The following is a 23,022-nucleotide window of genomic DNA, read 5'->3' on the forward strand; positions in this document are numbered from 1 at the left end:
CCTGGACATGATCTCTTCAATAATCTGCAATCCATAATAGGGATGAGGCTTGATCACTGTGACATGCGTCTTCTTTAGTAATAAAAACCCTTCATTAAATCTGAAGAGACGATCGTTGTGAATAAAAATGATCAGACTTATAGTGGGTTATATTCTAAATTACAGTGATTATGACTGTCAGCAATCAGTGTTGGAGACATATTTGTTCATAGCAGCCAACACTCTTCACAGGCGCTCTACTGCAGCCGAGGAAGTGCAAATGCTCGGGAGACTATTTAAAATGTATCTGCTTTACCATGAGGTCATCACACCACTTTGTGCATGTGTGTGTGTGTGTGTGTGTAAGTCACAGAGGTTGATCAATAGATCTGCGTGCAAACCACACAGTCTTGGGGGCCCACGAGGCTGGCTGAGTTATGAGTCTGCCATTCGCTCCCCCCTCTGTGCTTGAAAAAGCAATTCGCAAAAGACAGAGACCACCCAAAAGTGTCTGCTACATAATAACCACCATTTCACCACCCGCAAATTAATTATTCACATGGCAGTCCACCGAGAACAATGCACAGTTTTTTTCATAGAACTGTGTAATTTTAATACAGCAAAAACAAAAAAAAACAGCTCGGCCAATGTAGTGAGTTTGGAGGTGGGACTATTTGTTTGTCCAACCAATTGATGAGTGTTTAGTTTGGTGGCACAAAAATTACACACTTCACCTTCCGTGCGAATGCTTGAAGTGTCTCTTATCTCTTGGTGTCTCTGGTCTTTTGTTTTTATCATCTGGCTGTGTCACTTTGGGTAGAGGCGTTCTGCGGTTTGACGGGAGTTGTGGGAAGCAGAACGCTTTTGGGATCGTAGCGCATTTGCCCGCTGGCCCGAGAATGAAGACTCTCCTCTCTCTCTCACTGCTCTAATCCTTTGGATGATTTTGCCAGGATTCTGCCATTCTGGGCTCTTGAACTGCCACTTTCTGTCATTGTCAACTGGGGGAAAAGTTTACACAACTCTAAAACAGATCTGCACAGCACTGCACGGCCCACAGCACCACATACACACTGTGACAAAAGCTAGATATATCAATACATTCTCATTAGCATTCATAGGTATTCATAAGGCCTAAAGGTATTATTGCTCCACACCAGGGAATGTTTTGGAGAGAAGCGAAAATTTACTAGCCATGAATATATATATATATATAGTTTTTTTTTTTTATTAGCCTTTTATTTGCTAATTTATTTATTTCCTTCAGCTTAGTCCCTTTATTCATCAGGGGTAGCCACAGCGGAATGAACCACCAACTTATCCAGCATATGTTTTGCACAGTGGATTCCCTTTTAGCCGCCACCCAGTACTAGGAAACACCCAGACACACTCATTCACTGACATCCACTACGACCAATTTAGTTTATTTAATTCATCTATGTCCCATGTCTTTGGATTGTTTGGTAAACTAGAGCACCCTGAGGAAACCCAAGCGAACACGGAGAGAACATGCAAACTTCACATAGAAATGCCAACTGGCCCAGTCTGGACTCGAACCAGCGACTTTCTTGCTGTGAGGCGACAGTGCTAACCACTAAGCCGCAGTGCCACCGAATTCATTATATTACATTTAGAAACGGACAAACAAATAATCCAACACACTGTGAATACTTATTTAATAATTTAGTATCTGCAACCGGTTACACATAATCAATTATTGAGCATGTATTGATAGTGTGCACTATTATTTGTTTGCTTTTTACACATTTTTTACATGGTGATTTTCTCCTCAGCACCTAATGCTTCTTCAGATGTGCTGAGTTTGTACTTATTGATAAAAAAGACAAATAAATACTAGTAGTAGTAACCAGAATATTAGTGTTTATTTATTTCTGTTATTTCATTAAATAAAAATACAATTACAACTATGATCACATTTTTCTAATGCATGTTAGAAGCAAGCAACTCAAACTCACAGTATTTGCTGGTAATCTTAAACTTTCCTTTTAAAATGTACTTAGTGGGCCTGTGATGACAAAGCTGTATTTTAAGCAGCCATTACTCCAGTCTTCAGTGTCACGCGATACTGCAGAAATCACTCTAATCTGTTCCTAATACTATTTAATGCTAATAATAGGAAACAGTGCCTAATTGTGGATACTGTGGAAGTTTTCTGAAATAGAAGTCTTTCTAGATTGTCTTTCTTGTAACTTTTGATCAATCGAATGCATATTTGCTAAACAAAAAATCCTTGCTTCCAAAAAAAGCCAAAAACCCAAACCCCAAAATGCTTAGTTGCTTGATATTTCAGAAGCTGTCAATCACCATCAATTTACCATCTGTCTAAACACTACAAAAAAACGGACAATTACAATGCCACAGTACATCAAAGTTGCAAATTACAAAGGGTTTGGAGAGATTGATATCCCTAATTAACACTTGATCCCCCTGAATGATGTCAAAACAAAATAGGCCTTTAAATAATTAAGAAATATTTTCTCTGATATTTATCTTGAATAATGTTAATAATTAAGAAATAATAGATCATTTGAATATACATCTGACCGCCCCTGTAACGGTTAATACCATTGTGAATACATAATAGTGCCAATCAAGTCTATGCAAGAATATATTTATTTAGCAGTCTGAATCTGCACATCTAGAGCACCGATAGACATTGTGACGAGTGTACACAAATCATTTTTCTGTTGTTTTTATCAACATGTAGCCTAAAAGTAATGTAAAACTAGCTGAATAGTTTGTATTTTATTATACACTTGCTTGCACATGGAAATTAAACAGTAAAATATTTTTTAAAATGTGCTTTCATGGTCATCCATTTATTGGTTCGGGAATGCAACTAGTCACTGTTTGTTTTATATCAAAAATGTCATTGCGAACCACACAAATGCTGAAAGAGCCAATCAATATCCCTTCAAAACACTAAAACATATTGATAATTTAATTAAAGATAATTTAACTAAAGATATCAATTTGATTAACTGAGGCACACTGAAAAAAAATATTCATTGGATTTACAAAACACCATGAGATAAGAATCAAACCACTAGTCATATCATCATATCCGAAAACCAGTCACAGTTTTTGTCAGACCAAGATCTGTCAACCAACTCAGCAGATCAGACCTCAGATGCTCTGTAGCTCAGTATGACATAACAGTGACTAAAGGCATTCACAAAATCAAGATAAGGTCTCATTCGCACCAAGCCATTCAGCTGAATATTGAGATTCCTTACAATGCCAACAGCTGAGGAAATAAAGAAAGAAAGAATGAAAAGAAGGTTGCACTAATCACAATTTGGAGTCTCTTAGGGAGATTTTCATTTGCCCTCATCTCACGGCAGCCGACATTTATCTGATCACAGTCGCTCAAAGAGGCTAAGTAACACAGAGCAAAGACGATCCATTTCTAAAGAGGCTGTTCTCTGAATGCATCAACTTCCACCAATATCTGACAAAGGGTGGTGTCAAGCGAGCTGTCCTTCCTATCTGACTGACAGCAAATTATCCCGTAGTGACGGCAGAAGAAATATTTTCAATTAGAGTCGCACTCGCTGTGAAAAGTAATGTCATGCCTCTGTGTGTACGAACGAATCGGCGAACGTGGATATCCATTTCAAAATCAAAGGCCATCTATTTGAATACAAAGTGTGAAAAGGAGATTTTGATTAGACAGGAAGTGCTTTGCTGTCTCCGCGGTGGGAATAGACCTCAGTGACTCGTTCAGCATAATTAAGGGCTGAATTTATGTACTAGTGTTGTGATGAAGAAGTCTCTGAACTAATGCGATGTGCCTTACTGATCCCAAATCCCAATCCAGTAACAATAAACAGCCTTTCATAAAAGACTTATGACGCATCTGACTGACAAGCCATGACAGCGGATCAACTCACTTAAGCACAATACTGGCATCGCAAGCAGACGAAGCTTGTTATATTGTGTTACAACATAATGTAGTCACATTTCAGAAAGGGGAAACGAACAATGGATCGTTCATGTCCCAATGAATTTGTCATGAGCTTGACAAAGATGATCTGTAAACGCAATAATGGTAACAAGATAACACGTGTGATAAAGAAACTAAATACTTACTGACAGCTTCAACGCGCACCTGAAACAGATCACACATGCTATTTCATTTCCATTAATGAAAAGGATACAATCGTAAAGCTCCGCTCTGTGTCCCAATGGCGAGGATTTTCTGGACGGGGTCGAATGCCATAGAGGAGGGCTGATAGGGGAAGCCATGGCGCACGGTCTGGGGACCAAATCAGAAGCAAGATATAGTCAGAAATGCAATAAAACTTTAGTGGGTTGAACTATGTAAAAGTAAGTTTATACGTGATTTCTGCAACTTAAATATTAAGGTAAACAAAATTCTGGCTTATCCTGCATCACATTTCACACTGCTCATACTTTACCCAGGTATTAAAATGATTCATACAGTATGTTGATGTTTCACACTGTACTTTCATAATGTTTTAAAGTATTAATTAGCATTTTTGTGGTACCTTTTTCACTGACTGAACTATTGGATTATGTAAAACTAAGTTTATAAGGGATTTCTGCAAGTGAAATATTTAACCCTAGGTCATTCTGACTGAATGAACACACCATGCAAGCTTCATATTATATACTAGGGCTGCACAATATACTGTGTTAGCATCGATTTTGCAATGTGTGTGTCTGCAATAGTAAATTCGCAGGATACGCAATGTTGAGCGATTATAGTTGATCAGCAACAACAATTGAGAATTCATGAGTGGTGTTTCGTAAGTTGTAGGCTGCTCAGCGATCATCAACCGTTTTCTCGGAGATGACAAGCTGACAAAACATTTCTGTCATTCTGATATACGTTTTATTTATGTAAATTAAAAAGCAATGCAGTGTTTGGGTGTTCTGTGTTTGTCTGAGAGCATCATGCCTCTTGTACGGGCAAGCTGCGAACCTCCTTTGGAAACAACAAACTTGTCCAAACTCTAGAAAAGATGCGATATGCGAATGGTCCCTAAAGGGCGCCATCATTTGCGATCTCCATCAGTTGACCTTCTTCCACAGCCATGGTGGATTCACCTGACTTGTTGCCAAATGGGTTGCGGTTTCCTTGGCAGTTCATGGGTCATTTACTGGGTCTTTTAGCCATAGCAAAGAAACTTTCCAAAGACGTCTGTTTCTTACTCATTTTGTTGCTTGTGTTTCTCAAGTGAGAAAACAGTCATTTTTTAAAATAAAAGATTTTTCAAAATAAAAGATCATTCAGACTTGGATAATAAATAAAACAGAAACAATTAAGGATTTCTTGTGTGGCCCAATACCAGTTGATCCATGAACCGGTACGCGGCCCAATGGTTGAGGACTACTGGTTTAAAGCATTCGGCCAGAAAAAAGGCGATTTGTACGTTTAATAAGGAATAATTTTGATGAATTATTAATGCAACGAAGCCTATACAGTGTTATTTTTGTTCATTCATTTTCTTTTTGGCTCAGTCCCTTTATTAATCTGGGGTCGCCACAGCGGAATGAACCACCAACTTATCCAAAATACAGTATGTTTTACACAGCGGATGCCCTTCAGGCTGCAACCCATCACTGGGAGTGTTATTTTACATTTCATTATTCAATTTCTGTACCTGAATAGTGTTTGACTCTCTATAAAGCCATAAAGCACTGTTTGTTTGACTTTTTTTTCTTTGCTCTGTTGTAATTATTCTTACAAGCAATTTGTTTGTTGTTTTTTATAATTGATTCACACCCAAAATTACCCCGATCAATTACAAGATTTTTATAAAGTATCGACTTCCTTTCGACACTTTCTTTCAACATTTTTTGATGTTTGAGCTTTCAAACCCATGTGTTTTATTGTATTGTTCAGGTGTCTTACATTTTAGCAACAATTAACACATTTGTTTAACCAGCAAACAAATGTACTGAACATTGTTTTTATTTATTGATTTTTTAATTATGTACTGTTGTTATAAGAATTTCTGTAATTTACTTTCATCTTTTTAACTATTTGTCTTTTTTTTTTTTTTTTTTAGTTCAAACAAAACCCAATAATTATATTTCGGGGGAAAAAATCTCCAACAGCATATAAACAATATTAACATTGGTTTAATAATGTAGTATTTCTTACGCACTTGTTTGTAAAATGAGCCAAAAGAGAGTGACAAAGCATTGTGTGCAGCAACAATCAAACTCCCCTTCAGGCACAATCCAATATCGGTTTCTACTGAATATATACAACTATTTTATTTCCCAGCTCTTTGAACCGCTCAAACAATTGTGATGTGCTATAGATAGAAAAAAGAAAAGAAAAGAAAAAAAAACAACAGGGAGTGAGAACAGAGACCTTGCTGCATTGTATCCAGAGAACAACAATGGTTGGCTACAGGTTTACAGCACTGGCCTCTGCTTAACAGCTGTCATCGTTTCTCTCTGTATGCACTATAAAACCTAGAGAGTGTCAACACAGACAGCACTTCCAAGCATCAAACACGCAGCAGTAATGGTGTCTAGTTAGTCAGCTCACAGTGTTTTGAGACACAGCCTCTCCGTCTCAATGTTTGTTTAGTGGCTGAAGCAGGTTACATAACCAGAGCTTGTGGGGACGGGTACCTGTCGGAGAGCTGAGTACTGGCAACAAGCTTCACTCCATCCCTCACTATCTCTCTCATATCTCTTTTCATCTTTTCAGTAATTATGAATTAAATATTAACCTATTCCTGTTCATATGTCTATTAAATTTAGATCTTGGACAAAAGACCAAAGCCGGGGTAAATGCACACATGTAACTTTGTCGAAAATTATTCATTAGAAAGTGTTATTTTAAAAAGCTTCTGTGTTAATACAGTGCGTCACAATATTTTTGAAAACATTGAAAGTTTACTTTTTACCTCTTTTAATATATATTTTGGCCCTTCATGAACACATCATTAAAGATTACACCATGAAAGCTCATGGAAAAAATAACATGTATAATGGATTTTAAAACAGAATAACCATTTAACTGCAAACAAATGACTGTAAATGCACAAGCAAATAACAGTCAAGTGTGACCTGTGAAGAAGCGCTTCATTGGTTAAAGGGGCAGTATGCAAGTTTGACACTTAGTGGCTGAACTAGGTATTGCACTCCTGTATCAAAACAAACGCATAATATTGGACTAAATATCGAGCCTAAAGGCTGATTTGAACCATTTTCTAACTAAAAGCAGCCGCACATGATAGAAGAAATAACACCTATATATACACCTGATACAGTATATACACCTAACCAACACCTGAAATGTTTGTTTTTTCTCAGGTGAACAACAGGATGAACTAAGATCACCTCAGGTACACCTCATTTGCTTTATTTAGTGTTAAATGCTAATAATGTGAGTTTGAATGGCATTTTACATGACATTTATTGCCATACTACAATCAATCAACCTTTATTTATCTAGCACCGTACTACAATCAAGGTTGACCAAAGTGCCTTACACAAGTAAAAACAAATTATACATACAACAAAAAAGCAGACAATGCAAAAAAGACAAGAAATATCAATAAAATACAACAAACATTAAAACATAAAGTGTCTGTGCCATGCATTAAAAGCCAATTTAAACAATTGGGTCTTAAGCTTGGCTTTAAAAAGTGGCAGGTCAGCGATTGTACGAAGCTCAGTAGAAAGGGTATTCCAACGTTTAGGACTTGCCACTGCAAAAGAGCGATCACCCTACTCGAGTGCGGAAATATAAATGGCTAAACTGGCATTGGCCGAGTTAAAATAACCAAAACACGTAAAGACACATTTTCAAAGAAGAATATCTGACTTTAGCATTGCTTTTTGGATAAACAAGAATGTTCACTTAGCATGTTTCTTAAATATCTGCAAACATATGGTATTTTTATGCGCTAGAAAAGTCAAAAACTTTTATACAGCACCATTAAACCTACAGAACAAACACGCCCCTTCACTGAACCTGCTGTTGTTTATTTATAAACAAAATTAGCACTGTTGGTCATGGTTATCTTTTTATAACAAAGTATAGTATATTTCGGTAAATTTATTAAAGTTATTGCTGTAACTTACTTATCTTATTTTATTACTTATTGTTACTTGTTATCTTAAAGGTGTCATAAAAATACCTGTATGGATATACCTAGTCATAGCTGAATAATAAGAGTTCAGTTCAGTTCAAGAGTTCAATGTTTTTTCTTCCCCTTGTAAATCCTGTGAAAGTAAAATCTTAATGAAAAACAGGCCAGTCGGAACAAAACACAGACACTGATGATCCATGTGAGACCTTTAATATGCACGCCCCAATAAGTATTTAATTGACCACAATGTTTTTTTGTGAGATTACAACAATGATTTTTCCCCATTATGTTTAATTATATATAAGCTATTTACACTATATATATATATATATATATATATATATATATATATATATATATATATATATATATATATATATATATATATATATATATATATATATATATATATATATATATATATATGTAGGACTCTTATTTTGAAAACATGACAGGTTCAAATGAAAAGCAAAGGAGCAGTTTTGTGAAGCAGGCAACCATGCATGACTACAGAGTGTTCACAGCTTGCCAGAATGCAAAATGCAGGATATACGGATTATATATTTATTCAATGCCACCCCTAAAAAAACATAAGGTCTGTTTAAATGTATCTTTTTGTTAAATATTTTTGTATACTGTGTTTAAATTGTTGCATTTGTTTCTAATGTGCATGTTTGTATTAAGGCAACACATGTAAACTGTTGAATATCAGTGCATGTTTATATGTCGTATCATATCACTTACTGTCATTTTTATGATGTAAAAGAACTTCAGTCATAACTCTTATGTTTATGCGGAGGTTGATATTAATTTCCAGCCTTTTTTTCAGGTATGTTAAGCCTAGAAAAACAACTCTAAAATCTCCAACTGAGAATAGTTCACTCACTCCTTCTAGCTAAAATAAACCTCTAAACCACTTCAACTAAAATTAATGTCATTTCACAAAGAAATATGTTAAAATATGTTTTGAAATGAAGTATGACTATTTTGCATGTGTATTTTGAAGTACCACGCTCTGTTTTTGTGTGTGCGCACATGTTTTATCATCTGCTACTTTAAATGTGCAAACTTGATACAGCAAAATGGATTTTGACCTGTTGTCAATAGCCCCTTTCACACAGTGATACCGGTAAATATCCGGAAAATTTCCGGAAAGGTCTGTATGTGTGAAAGGGGCTAATGTCGCTACGCTTCCATCCCCCTATTTTTATGTGCATTTTGAATATGAGCATTAAAAAAAACTGTTAATCGCCAAGCGGCACATACATTTTGAAAAGTTTTAAAAAATGAATGTGCATAACTGAGTAGGATAAACTTTTTATTCTATAAGAAAAGATGCACATAAACTACGATGGAAAGACTTTTACCAAATTTAAGTATGCACATTAAAAAAGGTCAAGTGATGTTGTTATAAGAGATCATGTGATGATAAAAATGTGTGTGAATGGACAAACCACCACACTGAGCACTTTGTAAAACATCTGAAACGTTGTTTTGGTCATTGTAAAACGCTAACCGTTTCAGTATGTGTTATCATATTATTAATGCCCTACAGAATCAAGAGCTTCTGTGCTTTGCGTCTCACGCCTTCAAACGCAGAGTGTCAGGATTGCCTTCTGAGGCACAAGTCAATTATCAAATAAAGAAAGCATTCACGCAAATTCCGTTTTTACTGTTGATATTTGGCACCAGTTAATCAGGAAGTGACAATTTTGTTTTCTTTGACTCGTTGGATGGAATTGCTGCTTTATTCGCACGTCTTTTATGTGATCATTTTGTTTTGCGCATTTATTTAATTCACAATTTTAGGTGGAAACATAGCTTGTGTTTAGAGTTGTTCAAAATCATTCTCAAAATACTTCAAATGATATCGCTCTTGTGTGGCTTTAGAGTTATAGTTGTGGCGTAAACACATATTCTTTTATAGTTGAACATTTTTATAATATCTTTATCGTTATTGTTATAGTCATTGCCTTTTTTGAGAGCAGGGCTTAAAAGTTGGTAAAACGAGGAATTGATTTGACATACTGTTATCTGTGAGTCTGACTTAGATGAATAAATGTCCATAAGGTACCTATATGTACCAGTCTTGAATTCTCGATTAAGCAAATGACACAATGACTCAAAATGCACTTGTCCCCACCTACTGTCATAACAAAGTAACCTATTGCAAGGTTGACTCAAAGAATTGGTTTGGCCAACAGATTTCAATCAATAAGAATTAAAATGCTCATCACAGCTGCAATACTGTCATTCTACTGCAGTTTCTGTACACACACACACACACACACACACACACACGTGTGGGCTCATAATCTAATGCCGCCCATTCATTTGGACGTAGATTTGTGTGGAGCGCCATAGATGAGAGGAGAGGAGCCTCAACAGATAACCCGTTTCTCACTGAGAACTATTAACTCCATCCATTGTGCTGCCAGATCTAATCCAGGGAGGGCAGCTAAACCCACCAACACTTCAACTAGGCCTATTCATAACACCGTGAACACATTGGCTGTCTCAAAACCTAGTCAGCTGCCTCCCTACACTATCTTGGTGACCTACAGTACATGATGGCCAAAAAGGTGCTGTAGATTAACAGCCAGTATGGGTGTTGTTCAAAAAGATAAGACAGAAAGGCTCCTGGGTTTAAAAGAAAACAGCTACCAACATTGCAAATGACATGTTAATCCTAGCACAGTAGATTATGCAAGAAACGGGTTGTTTATCCCCCCTCCTCCCTCCACTGAAGCATCGCAGCTTCATTCTATAAGCACACATGATTCAGACGCTTCCATAAAGTAGCATGTTTGACATGAACACTAGGCTATAAGGAGAAAAACAGACAGCCAAAGCGCCCGCGTGGACATAAAAGATTCTCTGTGTCACGCATGAATATTTTACGCATTTGTGCGCATTTTCCAAATACAGAGTCAGCTCTTTCCACGCACAGCGTGTGAAAAAAATCATCCAGTCTGGATTAGAGGGGGCAGAATATGAGAGTACAGTGTGTATATAGTATAAAATACACAAGCATTTTAATGTTAAACATGAAAAAAATCGCCGCGCTTTATTTGCAAAAAACCGCTTTAGATTTAGTTCCACTATATGATGCATCACATAAAACGCCAACGTTACCTGTAACAATAAGTCACTGTGATAAAGTGTAAAAAGGCATGCACTAAGTGGCACTTGCGTGATGTTTATGAGAGAAAAAGCCACATCAGGTGATGTTACACATTGACTTGAAAGCTTCCCCACCTTGCAGAGCTGGAAGTGTTCAGATTGGAGCGTCTCCGGGATGAGCTCGTTCTCCTTGGCCCCGAGCTGTGGGGATGGAGAAGGGGACGACACGGCCGTCAAGCCGTCCAGCACCTTACGGATATTAAACTTCTTCATTTTCCCCCCGGTGCGAGTGGCGGAGGGGGACCGGAGCACCCGAGTCGAGATCAGCCGCGGATGATGAGGGGGAAAGCCGCTCTCGCTCGTTTCTGCAGCGCGTCTCTTTAAACCTCACATTTTAAAGAGTGTTTTTCACCGTGTCCTCCATGGCTAAAGGCTTGGGTTGTGAGCGCTGTTTTTGTTTTATTTTTTATTAGCGTTTGTGGGGTGTCCGTTTATTCTGACTCGGCGTCCCGCTGCGTCTCAAATTCCCTCTATCCTCTCTCTCCCTCACTCTCTTTCTCTCTCCCTTCTCTCCTCTCCACTCAACGCGGAAACACCGCTGCAGCGCGGCGCATGCGCACTTCGGGCTGAATGACTACTGAAGCCGCCTTCCGAACGCTTCTCCCGGTGACCAGGCAAGACTGTGGAGCGCTGAGTGATCCTGGCGTCACATTGCAGAAATAGGGGGCGGGACTCTGCACCTGGAGCCGCAGGGATGCAGGATGGAGAGAGAGCGCATCAGCCTCGCAGTCATCACATAACAGTCATGCACGTCAATTCATCAGGTTGGCTCTCACTCTGTAAAAGCGATTTGATAGGAGACATTTTTTCATATACCTAGCAGCAGCCTTACAGCCTTGGCTACAGAAAAAGCTTTCATGGTTTCTCTATGCACGCCCCTCATAGACAACCTGGACATTTTGTAAAGTAACGACAGATATTCTATGTTTGTGTTAAAAAGTGTGAGAAAAAATGTTTCTAGCTATTCTTCTGAAATCTATTTGAGTATCACTGAAGTTGCACATTTTTAAATAATGTCTGCTGTAAATGAACTGCACAATTGAAGCCTAAACAACTTCATTCTCCCCTAAAACAATGTAAAATTTAATTAAATGACACAATAATTACAACATTTGTCAAACTACAATGAGTTTTGTCTTATCCCATTACATTATGAACAATGCTTCAAATGTAGTAAGACAAAGGTGATTTTTAAAGAGAAAACAATTATAAAGGCAGCAAATGTTCCAGTTAGTGTGTCATTGGACAGTGTTAATTCATGAGCACAGTCAATAGCTACCTCGGGTCACTTACTTTCGAATCAGATGTAGGGGAAAGTGGGACACAAAGTAACACTTTTTGGTTTTGGCCAATTAATGAACAAAGTAATGGGGTTAGACAAACTCTATTTTTTACCAACAAAACACAAGCTTTTCCTACAAATGAGCACTGAAATTATGATCACCATACCTATGGTTTCTGTGCAGTATTGCCAAAAGTGCCAGGGGTAAAACTCTACCAAGTTGTAACAGTCAGGAGGTTAGTTGTAACACATGCTTAAAAGGCAAATTTCACACAATGAATTTAAATTCAGTTTACTTCAAATAGTAGCTATATTTCCTCAGTAATTGACTCTTTTTTTTAATCTACACAGCATATTTATTTTTTTATTTTTTGGATATACACATTAAATTTATTTGCATTATTATCCATTTATCCATTGTTATTCAATGCATTTATTTGCATTATTAGCAATAAAAATATTTTTTTTCTATTAAAAATAATTTTCTATAAAAAATCATTTTCTATTAAAAATCATTTTATATAAAACACCGTTACAACTAGCCCCGCTGTGTCCTGTTTTCCTTAAAACTGGCGAACAGTCCCTTAGTCTAGAAGACAGTAATCACAACAATAGAAGATTTCACATGAATACTTTCAAAGATTTTTTCTAAATAAAAATATTGACTGTAATAAAAAAAAATACTTCCAAGCTGCAAAAATGGTTTCTCCTGTGTTTCTCATCCAAATTTCGCTGAACTTTTTTAATAATTGGCAGGAAGATGTCTGCCGACATTGTGGTGAAAACCTCAGAAGCATGCCATGGTTAACCCTGAGCAAATACCTTAAAACTCTGTTACATTTAACCCTGTGTTACTTCGTGCACCGCACTCCATTACTGTATGTTTGTATAGTGTTTATGCATTATCTATATCATGCATATAATTAGTTTCAGTCAAGTAGGTTTCACTGAGATTAATGTTAAGTTGAAAAATGTCACGTTTTCAAATAAGTACAATGAAAAAAATTTTTTTCTGCAAAATTGTTTTATTAAAAACAATATATCTGTTCAATAATAAATAAATAAATAATAAATAAATAAATAAATAAATAAATAAATACATTTAGTAATGCTTAACTTGATTTGTTTGTTTAAATTCAGCCCAAAAAAATTGTTTCCATCTACCTAACATTAAAAAAATGGTAAACCCGAGGAATCATCTTTGAATAATTTTTTTTTCTATGTATCAGAGGATTTTGGTCTTGGATTTAAATGTAATTGTTCAGTGATTATTTATTTATTTATTTTACATTTTAGTATATTTTATTTGTCATATTGCTGTTTAAATGCAAAAGCACATAAGCAACACTGAGATATGGTTATATATCAGCACAGCTGTAATTTTCTAAAGCACATTGTAACCTGCTATTAACAGCATATTTTATTAAACATCATTATTGACAGTCATTAAAACATAATTACTTTGAAGCTGCTTTCAATGAGAAAAAAACTTGAATAATACTTCAGTAAAATGTGAACAATTATGGAGAACAATTATGGAACAAAGCCATTTACGAACCTCTTCATAAAAAGCATTCAAGATAACATACAATAACATTGAATTATTCTGATATAAGAAAGCTCAACATATAAATATATGTTATACTATGTGTTTACCTTTGAATGCATCTCAGTGTGAATTCATTGTGTTCCAATGTTTACAAAAATCTATAATTTCTATACCATGTATACACATTTTATTTATTGATTATAATTAACAGGTGTTTCTCATTTTGATAGTATGAAATTAACATACACCACCTCTGAAGAAATCAATCATTTGTGCTGCTACCTAGACGTTTAATCTGACAGTTGTACCATCTGTCTAGCTCTGTGTTTGCTCTCTGTGTGTCTGATGTGAGATAGAGAGGGTCAGAAAGTAGAGGTCAGAATAGCTCACCCGTCAGTCTTGCCACTGCTGTTTAAGAGTGTGTCGCTGATAATTGACTCAGACATCTGCCCTTGTTTAATGAAGGCCAAGTTTACTCTTGTGATCAGACAGCAATGTCTGGATGGGTAAGGCAGGTTGTCTCTGTCCATGAAATGATATTAGCAAGATTAATTCGATTTTATTTTATTAGATTTTTTTCAGAAAATGTAATTTATTCAAACCAGCTGAAAAAGAACAATTCCAGCTGGAAATCAAAGTGTGTTTGTGTGTGTGTGTGTGTGTGTGTATATATATATATATATATATATATATATATATATATATATATATTTACTCACCGGCCACTTTATAAGGTACACCACCTTAGTAGTACCAGGGTTAGACCCCCTTTTGGCTTCAGAACTGCCTTAATCCTTTGTGACACTGATTCAACAAGGTACTGGAAATATTCCTTAGAGATTTAGTTCCATATTGACATGATAGCATCACACTTGCTGCAGATCTCCTGTTCCACCTCATCCCAAAGGTGCTCTACTGGATTGAAGTCTGGTGACTGTGGAGGCCATTTGAGTACAGTGAATTCATTGTTCACCACCACCAGCCTGAATTGTTGATACAAGACAGAATGAATCCATGATTTCATGTCGCAGCAGAAATTAAGACTCATCAGACCAGGCAAAGTTTTTCCAATCTTCTATTGTCCAATTTTGGTGAGCCTGTGCGAATTGTAGTCTTCAGTTTCCTGTTCTTATAGCTGACAGGAGTGGCACCCATTGTGGTCTTCTGCTGCTATAGCCAATCCACCTCACAGTTAAACATGTTGTGCATTCAGAGATGCTCTTCTGCATATCTCGGTTGTAACAAGTGCTTATTTGAGTTAATGTTGCCTGTCTCTCAGCTCAAACCAGTCTGGCCATTCTCCTCTGACCTCTGGCATCAACAAGGCATTTGCGCCCACAAAACTGCCCCTCACTGGATATTTTCTCTTTCTCTGACCATTCTCTGTAAACCCTACACTATAAAAAAAAACTAATTTTACAGAAAATATCCCTAAATTTTTTACAGTAATTTTTTGCCATTTAAAATTATAGAACTTAGTAAAATGACAAAAAAATCTCTCTTAATTCACAGTTTGACTTTCATTTTAGGTACTTTATCATTAAAGACAAATTAATGACATTTTTGTTTTTTATACAGGGAAATTATAGTATTAATTATACAGTATTTTTTCTGTTATTTTAAATTATATTCAAAAATCTGTAAAAATTACAAACAATATCTGTAAATTAACAGCTTGACTGTTATTTTATGTACTATATAAGTAATGACAAATTAAAGCAATTTGTCTGTTTTATACAATAAAATTGCCGCATTATTTACACAGTTTTTTCCTGTTTTTTTATGATGTACATTTAAAATTACGTAAAATGAAAGTAATAAATTGTAATTACTTGCTCTGTAAAAAAAAAAAAAAAAAAAAACGTAAGAAAAATGTCAAATGACTGGCAGCTATGGCTGCCAAACAAAAACCATAAAATTACGGAAAAATTTCTTTGTTGAAATAAAGTGCAAAAAAAATAAATGTACAGATATTTTCATTAAAATGTTTACAGAAAAACACTGTTTTTGACTTTTCCTAGATTATTACGATCAAATCCGTTCAATAAACACTTAGTGCGCTCACATGCACCTGTTCCGGATTCCGCTGATTGCACACACACAGTCTGAGGATCGTTATGAACTGATTACATGCACTTTAAAAGCAGCATAGACCAATTGCTTAGTCTTGTTATACTGTTACATTGAACATTATGATGCGTTTCTCTTCTTTTGCCTTGCTTTGTTTGTTAGTTGATTACGTTGTTTGCTGCTGGGACTGACCATTTGCCTGTTATTTGACCATGACTCTGCATTCCCTGCAAAGTGTTACATCTGTTTGCTCCTGTGTTGACTGTTGCTTGCCTTTGGATCTGCACTCCTTTGTCAGCGTCCCCTTCATGTTACAGTTCCATTTCATTTTAAGATTTGGAACTGAATCATTCCATATAACTTAAACCTCGACATGTTTTACATAAACACTATTCAATAAAATGTAACAACTGTAAAGTTGTAAGAATTTTAATCAGTTGTATCTCGTTTGTAGTTTTTTCCTAAATCTTTTGATCCAAAATAAAACTGTTAAATTACGATCATGAGTATGTCTTGGCATTTTATTAAAGGTGTTTAATGGTAATGATTTAGGGAAAATTCTTTTAAATAACATTGTTTTCTCTTGAACTTTTAGTGCAGTCACTTTATTGATGGTGTTTGATCATATAATCTAGGAAAAGTCTATATAATGACAGTGTTTCTTTGTAAAACTCTTAGTGTGTAACTTTATTGAACGGATTTGATCGTAATAATCTAGGAGAAGTCTGTAAAATAACAGTGTTTATCTGTAAACACTTTAATGAAAATATCTGTTTTTATTATTTTTTGCACTTTATTTCAACAAACGCATTTAACCGCAATTTTATGGTTTTTGTTTGGCAGCCGTAGCTGCCAGTCATTTGACCTTTTTTTACGATTTTTTTTCTTACAGTGTAGAGATCACCCTAGAATCACAGTAGATCAGCTGTTTCTGAAATACTCAGACCAGCCCGTCTGGCACCAACAACTATGCCACATTCAAAGTCACTTAAATCACCTTTCTTCCCCATTCTGATGGTCAGTTTGAACTGCAGCTGATCGTATTGACGATGTCTACATGCCTAAATACACTGAGTAATAAATCATAGTAATAAATAATTAAAAATAAATAAATAAATAAGAAAAGTTACTTTTACATGGTAACAATACTTCACAATTTTTACAGTGTTTACTCTATTTTTATTTTTAAAATGTGGCATTGGTGAGCAGGGGGTTTCTTTAAAAAAACTTATTGATCCTACACTTCTGACAGGTAGATATTAGAAAATACTAGAGCATTATAATCTGAACCTGAACAGCCTTAAAATGTATGTAAAGTCACCAAGTACCCATGGCAGCCATGCAGCTGAAGACAAACACTAGGCCTTTACTGAGGTTAGGAACAGATCCCTTTGATACTCTATCCTTTCAGTAATGATGGAGATAAGCGTTGCATGCATTTCCTTATCAGGCACTGGAAGAGGTTGAAGAGACCCGTATAAGGCAAGGGCTGCCCTCGTGTACGTATGAGGTTTTGACCAATCACACGCACAGGCTCACACAAAACACTCCATAAACAACAGCCTGGAATAACAGCGACTTCATGTTTCTCAATCACTCTGCTCCCTTTTATTCATAATAATAAAAGCAAAGAAAGAGAATTAAGCATTTAGTATTATGTGGGTATAAAAGAGACATTTGCAGGCTTTGATAAGACCTTTCCATTGATGGAAAAGTGGATAGTTCGCGGAAGAGGGGCCTTTAGGCCAAACCTGGGGGGTTTACAGAAGCATGACTAAAGCAAGGGCCTCACTTGTTCATGCAGTTCTCATGAAAGGAAGCACAAAACCTCTAATAACAGATGCAGCATGTACTAGTGCAAAGAAAAAAAAGAATGAATAATGCACAAAAATATACATACTAATGTATATTTCACAAATATGTATTTATTTAGCCATATCTGCACTGTTTAACTAAATAATCATGGGTTTAATATTTATTATAATTTCCATAGAGAGCTGCTATAGGGTCATAAAACTATTTTATAATATGCAGACAAACACATACTGTAGGTACACTACCTCAAAAGTCTTATCGTCGATCCCAGTTGTAAAAGCAACAAATAATAACCTGACCTCTAGTTAAAGGTGGATTTGTGAGATGAAACATCTGTTGAACTGCATCCCGATCAACACAAATACCGCAGAAGACCTATTAGAAGCTGCATGGACCCAAGATTCTCACTTCAATCAAGTTTGGGGAAGGAAAAATCATGGTTTGGGGTTACATTTAGTATGGGGGCATGTGATGGCAACATCAACAGCCTGAGTTAACAAGGCATGTGTGCTGCCCATTACATTAAAAGCCACAGAAAAGGGGAAATTCTTCAGCAGGATAGCGCTCCTTTTCATACGTCAGCCTCCACATCAAAGTTCCTCCCAAGCAAAGAAGATCAAGGTGCTCCAGGATTGGCCAGCCCAGTCCCCTGATATGAACATTATTGAGCTTGTCTGGGGTAAGATGAAGAAGGCATTAAAGGTGAATCAAAAGACTCTTGATGAACTCTGGGAGTCCTGCCAGAACGCTTTCTTTGTCATTCCAGATGACTTTATTAATAAGTGATTTGAGTCATTGCAGAGATGTATGGATGCAGTCCTCCAAGCTCATGGGAGTCCTACATTAATTATTTTTCCACTGCTCCATGACTTTATTTTCTATACTGTACATAGTTTTATGTTTATTTACATTTTTAACGATGGATTTGGGAACCTTGATCTTTGCTTTGTTAATCGCTAATGTTGAAACAGTTCTTCAGTGATCTACAAAGACATTGTACTGACATTTTTAGTAGTTTGAACTATTTAATGCACAAGATAGAATCTTTATACATCTCTGTTAATTGCAGCATGTTTACAGTAATTTACATAAGTAACCCAGACAATAGATTTCCAACTATTAATGTAATAATGTAAAAAAAAAAACACTTTGTTATGAGTATCAAAAATTGTCAGAAGAAAGATCAAGGTCCCAAAATCGCAATTTTAATGTGTAAACAAACAGAAATAACAAACTATAAGAAACTATTAATTAATTGTTCTTTTTTTTTTTACTGTGACAGAAATAATTATAAATAGCTAGAAAAATAATATATCTGTCTATTCATTCATTAATTCATTTATTAAATAAATAAAAAATGATTAATTTTTATTATTTTTATTCTTTGTTGTTTTTATTTTCTTAAACTTGTTTCTTTTATTCCTGTTTATGTAAAGCACTTTGAATAACCATTGTGCGTGAAATGTGCTTCATTCATTCATTCATTCATTTATTCATTCATTCATTCATTCATTCATTCATTCATTCATTCATTCAATCAATAATTAAAATAAATTATATTTCATCCTTCTCCCAAAAAAACACAGTTAGATCTCTGATAAAAAAAAAAAAACAGAAAAAACATCCCAGCATAAAACGTCATCTTCCTTGCATCACCACAGATACTGCATTCATTACAACCTATGATGTCAATTGCCTGTCCAATCTAATTAGATGTCCCTTTCCCCTTGGCATGCTTAGCCCCGCCCTCTTTTAAACCAGGCTCTTTACTCAAGCTGATGATGATTACGCAGCAATTGTGTGCTTTATTTCATAATCAGAAGGCCCGTGTCATTATTATTTTGTTTTGATGACCTCTAACAAGTTATGAATAATTCATAAAGTGTTTCAATATGCAAATTCTGTGATTGAACATAGGAGTTTTAACTGAGGGGAATGTAAAGTGTGTTTAATATTTATCTGAATTATAAAGAATGGTGTTTTTTAAATTAATCCACCCCTAATCCTACAGAGAGAGCAGGATGTGACATGGCATTAAAGAGACTTCATTATAAGTAAAATAGCAAATAAATTCACACATTTACGCACCACAGCACTAAACGAAACGCATTACAGGAGCTACTTTTATGTTTTATATAAGCTCAGGTGCTTAAAAAACATTAGCATAGAATGTAAACGCATTGCCAGATTGTTTGCAACCCTTAGCTTTCATCTGGTTATCATAAAAAAAGTTTTTTAAAGCAGCTGTCGTGGTGCTATTCGTCCATATACTGTATATGAATTTCATTTCCATGTGTTTCATCTGTTTCGTGAACAGATGTTGATACTGCTGTAAATAATGCATCAACTGCATCTTAATGAACGGAGAAGGCATGTGAGTTTGGAGTTTGGAGCCGCAATCCCAAATTCATTCTGATGTGACAAATATGCCTGAAGACATGAAGCTAATTCATGAACATTTGATCATTTACTTACATTCACTGTACAAACAAAATATTCTTTTTTTTTCATAAATACTTTTTTTATATATATATATATATATATTTAAAATAATTAAGAAATTCACAAAACTGACCATTTTGTGGTGAACTATCCCTGTAATTTATTAGCAAAACACATATGACAATTAGATAAAAACCTTTGCTTAGTCCTATTTGAAGTTATTCTATCAGCAGTAATAGATCAGATTTTAAGCATATTTCATCAGTTACATTTATTCTGATCGAAATTAGAGAATGCTTTTGGATTCCTCGCAGTTATTGGTGTAAATCTGCCAGCTGGTGTAATTTCCTTAATTATCTGACAGTCTTTTTTTTTAACTGGCATAAGGTGCAGTTTTCATTGACATTGCAACATAGTGACCTGTTTTAAAGGAAGCTCAAACTCATTGGAATTATGTGCATTAGCCTACATTTTTGCAAAACATAAAATATGGTGCTCTGAGTATGTTTTGTTGCATGTTTCAGATGACAAATCCTTAAGAGGGCGCTGTCTAGATTGCATAAAAACAATCCTTTATTTGTCGATAATATGTCCTTGTAAATATCATTAGTGTGAAAAGTTGTTGGCGTTATACTGCCTTGTAATGTTCATTTTACCTAGAAACTGCAGTCAAATGTGTTTAAGTATGTTTGTGGGATTTAGTCAGGATCATTTTCAGCAAATATACAGTTGAAGTCAGAATTATTAGCCCCCTTTTGATTTTATTTTATTTTTTTAAATATTTCCCAAATGATTTTTAACAGAGCAATGAAATTTTCCCAGTATGTCTGATAATATTTTTTTGTTCTGGAGAAAGTCTTATTTGTTTTATTTCAGCAGTTATTAATTTTTTAAAAAACATTTTTGAGACAAAATTATTAGCCCCTTTAAGCTATTTTTGTTTTTTCAATAATCTACAGAACAAACCATCGTTATACAATAACTTGACTAATTACCCTAATCTGCCTATTAACCTAGTTAAGCCTTTTAATGTCACTTTAAGTTGTATAGAAGTGTTTTGAAAAATATCTAGTAAAATATTATTTACTGTCATCATGGAAAAGATAAAATAAATCAGTTATTAGAAATAGGTTTTTAAAACTATTATGCTTAGAAATGTGCTGAAACAATCTTCCCAGAACAGAATAGAAATTGCGAAAAAAAATAAACAGGGGCACTAATAATTCAGAGGGCTAATAATTCTGACTTCAACTGTATGTTGAGAAAAGGATATATTAAGCATGCAGTTAGTATTGGTGGGATGGTTCTGTTCTGGGCCACCCACTTCAAATGTTATCACTCGATTAAATGGGCGTTATCAGTAGTTATCAGCTGAAAGATATGGGCCAGTAGGGGCCTTCTGTGCCTACTGGTAGGGCAGAAGGCTGTTATCATTTATCCACATGGTTAATATACTAAAAGAGAAGACTGCAGATCCAGATCTGTGTTTACATCACTGTGACGGTTAGGTGTAGAATTAGGTAGGGGTCGACATTAATAAAATACAATTAATGTAAAATTAAATAAATAATATAAATAATTCTCATGGTTAATCAGTCATACTAATAGAGAAGACTCCAAATCTGTTTTTATATTACTGTGACGGTTGGGTTTATGCTTAAGGTAGGGGTAGACATTAATAAAATACAATTAATGGGAAATTTTATGCATTTTATCCGTAAATAATTCTCCTTAACTTCTGGCCGCAGCCATATGTGATCTACAGTATGCTAATTAACCATGTGGATGGATAATAACAGCCTTCTGAGCCTACCAGTAGGTGGAGAAGGCCCCTATTGGCCCATATCTATCAGCTAATAATGACTTATAATGCCCATTTAATCAAGTGATAACATAAGAATCGGCTGTCTGGGCATTTCAGGCATGTATGGACAGAGCAGGGAAAGCAGCAACAATCAACATATCATGGGGGTAAAGGAATAGTGGGGGACTTGTGGGGGAAATGGAAGCACCTGGAGGAAACCCACACGAACATGGGGAGAGCATGCAAACTCCACACAGAAATGCCAACTGACCCAGCCGAGGCTCGAACCAGTGTCCTTTTTGCAGTGAGGCGACAGCACTCCCTACTGCGCCACCACGTCAGATAGAACTTGTATTATATAAACAATTATGATTAATTATGAGTTAATGTAAATTCCCAGACATGAGGCTGATTACCATGTTCTTGGCTAATACTTCAAACAGATATAAGAAAAAAGCTAGGAGGAGTTGAGGATGGGGAGGGAGTGTAAAATTTGCATGCAGCCAGACACTGAAGAGAGACCGGATGTATGCTTTAAATAGACTGCTGTGATAGATGTTGGAACCGGATTGGTACTCGTCATGAACAGTTGACTGTCAGCTGATACAAGCCTGGCTGACGTGTCCTGCCTGAACAAACGTAACGCTCAATTTTCACAAAAATGTAGGCTTTTCATAAAAGTGTAGGCTGAATGCTTTGTTGTCTAAAGTCACTGAAACCATTCAACAGCAGGTTGTCCAGACGAAAAACAAAAAGTACACCCTTGTCAGCCATAGCAAGAGAAGTTATTCTA

At 35.6% G+C, this 23,022-nt stretch overlaps 1 protein-coding gene across 6 annotated transcripts in view; it reads right to left on the bottom strand.

Annotated features, from left to right (window-relative positions):
* Positions 1 to 11,769, bottom strand: part of stxbp5a (syntaxin binding protein 5a (tomosyn)) — a 178,005-nt gene extending 166,236 nt beyond the window's left edge. For 5 of the 6 annotated variants that reach the window (XR_015517679.1, XM_087297031.1, XM_087297029.1 and 2 more), the window contains exons 1-2: positions 11,343 to 11,769; positions 4,161 to 4,258 (exon numbers count right to left, since the gene is read on the bottom strand). Coding sequence is in view for 4 of the 6 variants with exons in the window: in XM_087297031.1 (XP_087153157.1) it covers positions 4,161 to 4,258; positions 11,343 to 11,480 (236 nt within the window). In the remaining 2 variants the exon portion in view is untranslated. The remainder of the gene's footprint in view (positions 1 to 4,160; positions 4,259 to 11,342) is intronic. The other variant, NM_001099981.3, reaches the window with a different exon arrangement.
* Positions 11,770 to 23,022: the final 11,253 nt, after the last annotated feature.

The sequence above is a fragment of the Danio rerio genome, chromosome 20, assembly GCF_052040795.2.
Source record: "Danio rerio strain M-AB ecotype USA chromosome 20, GRCz13ab, whole genome shotgun sequence".
NCBI lineage: Eukaryota > Metazoa > Chordata > Actinopteri > Cypriniformes > Danionidae > Danio > Danio rerio.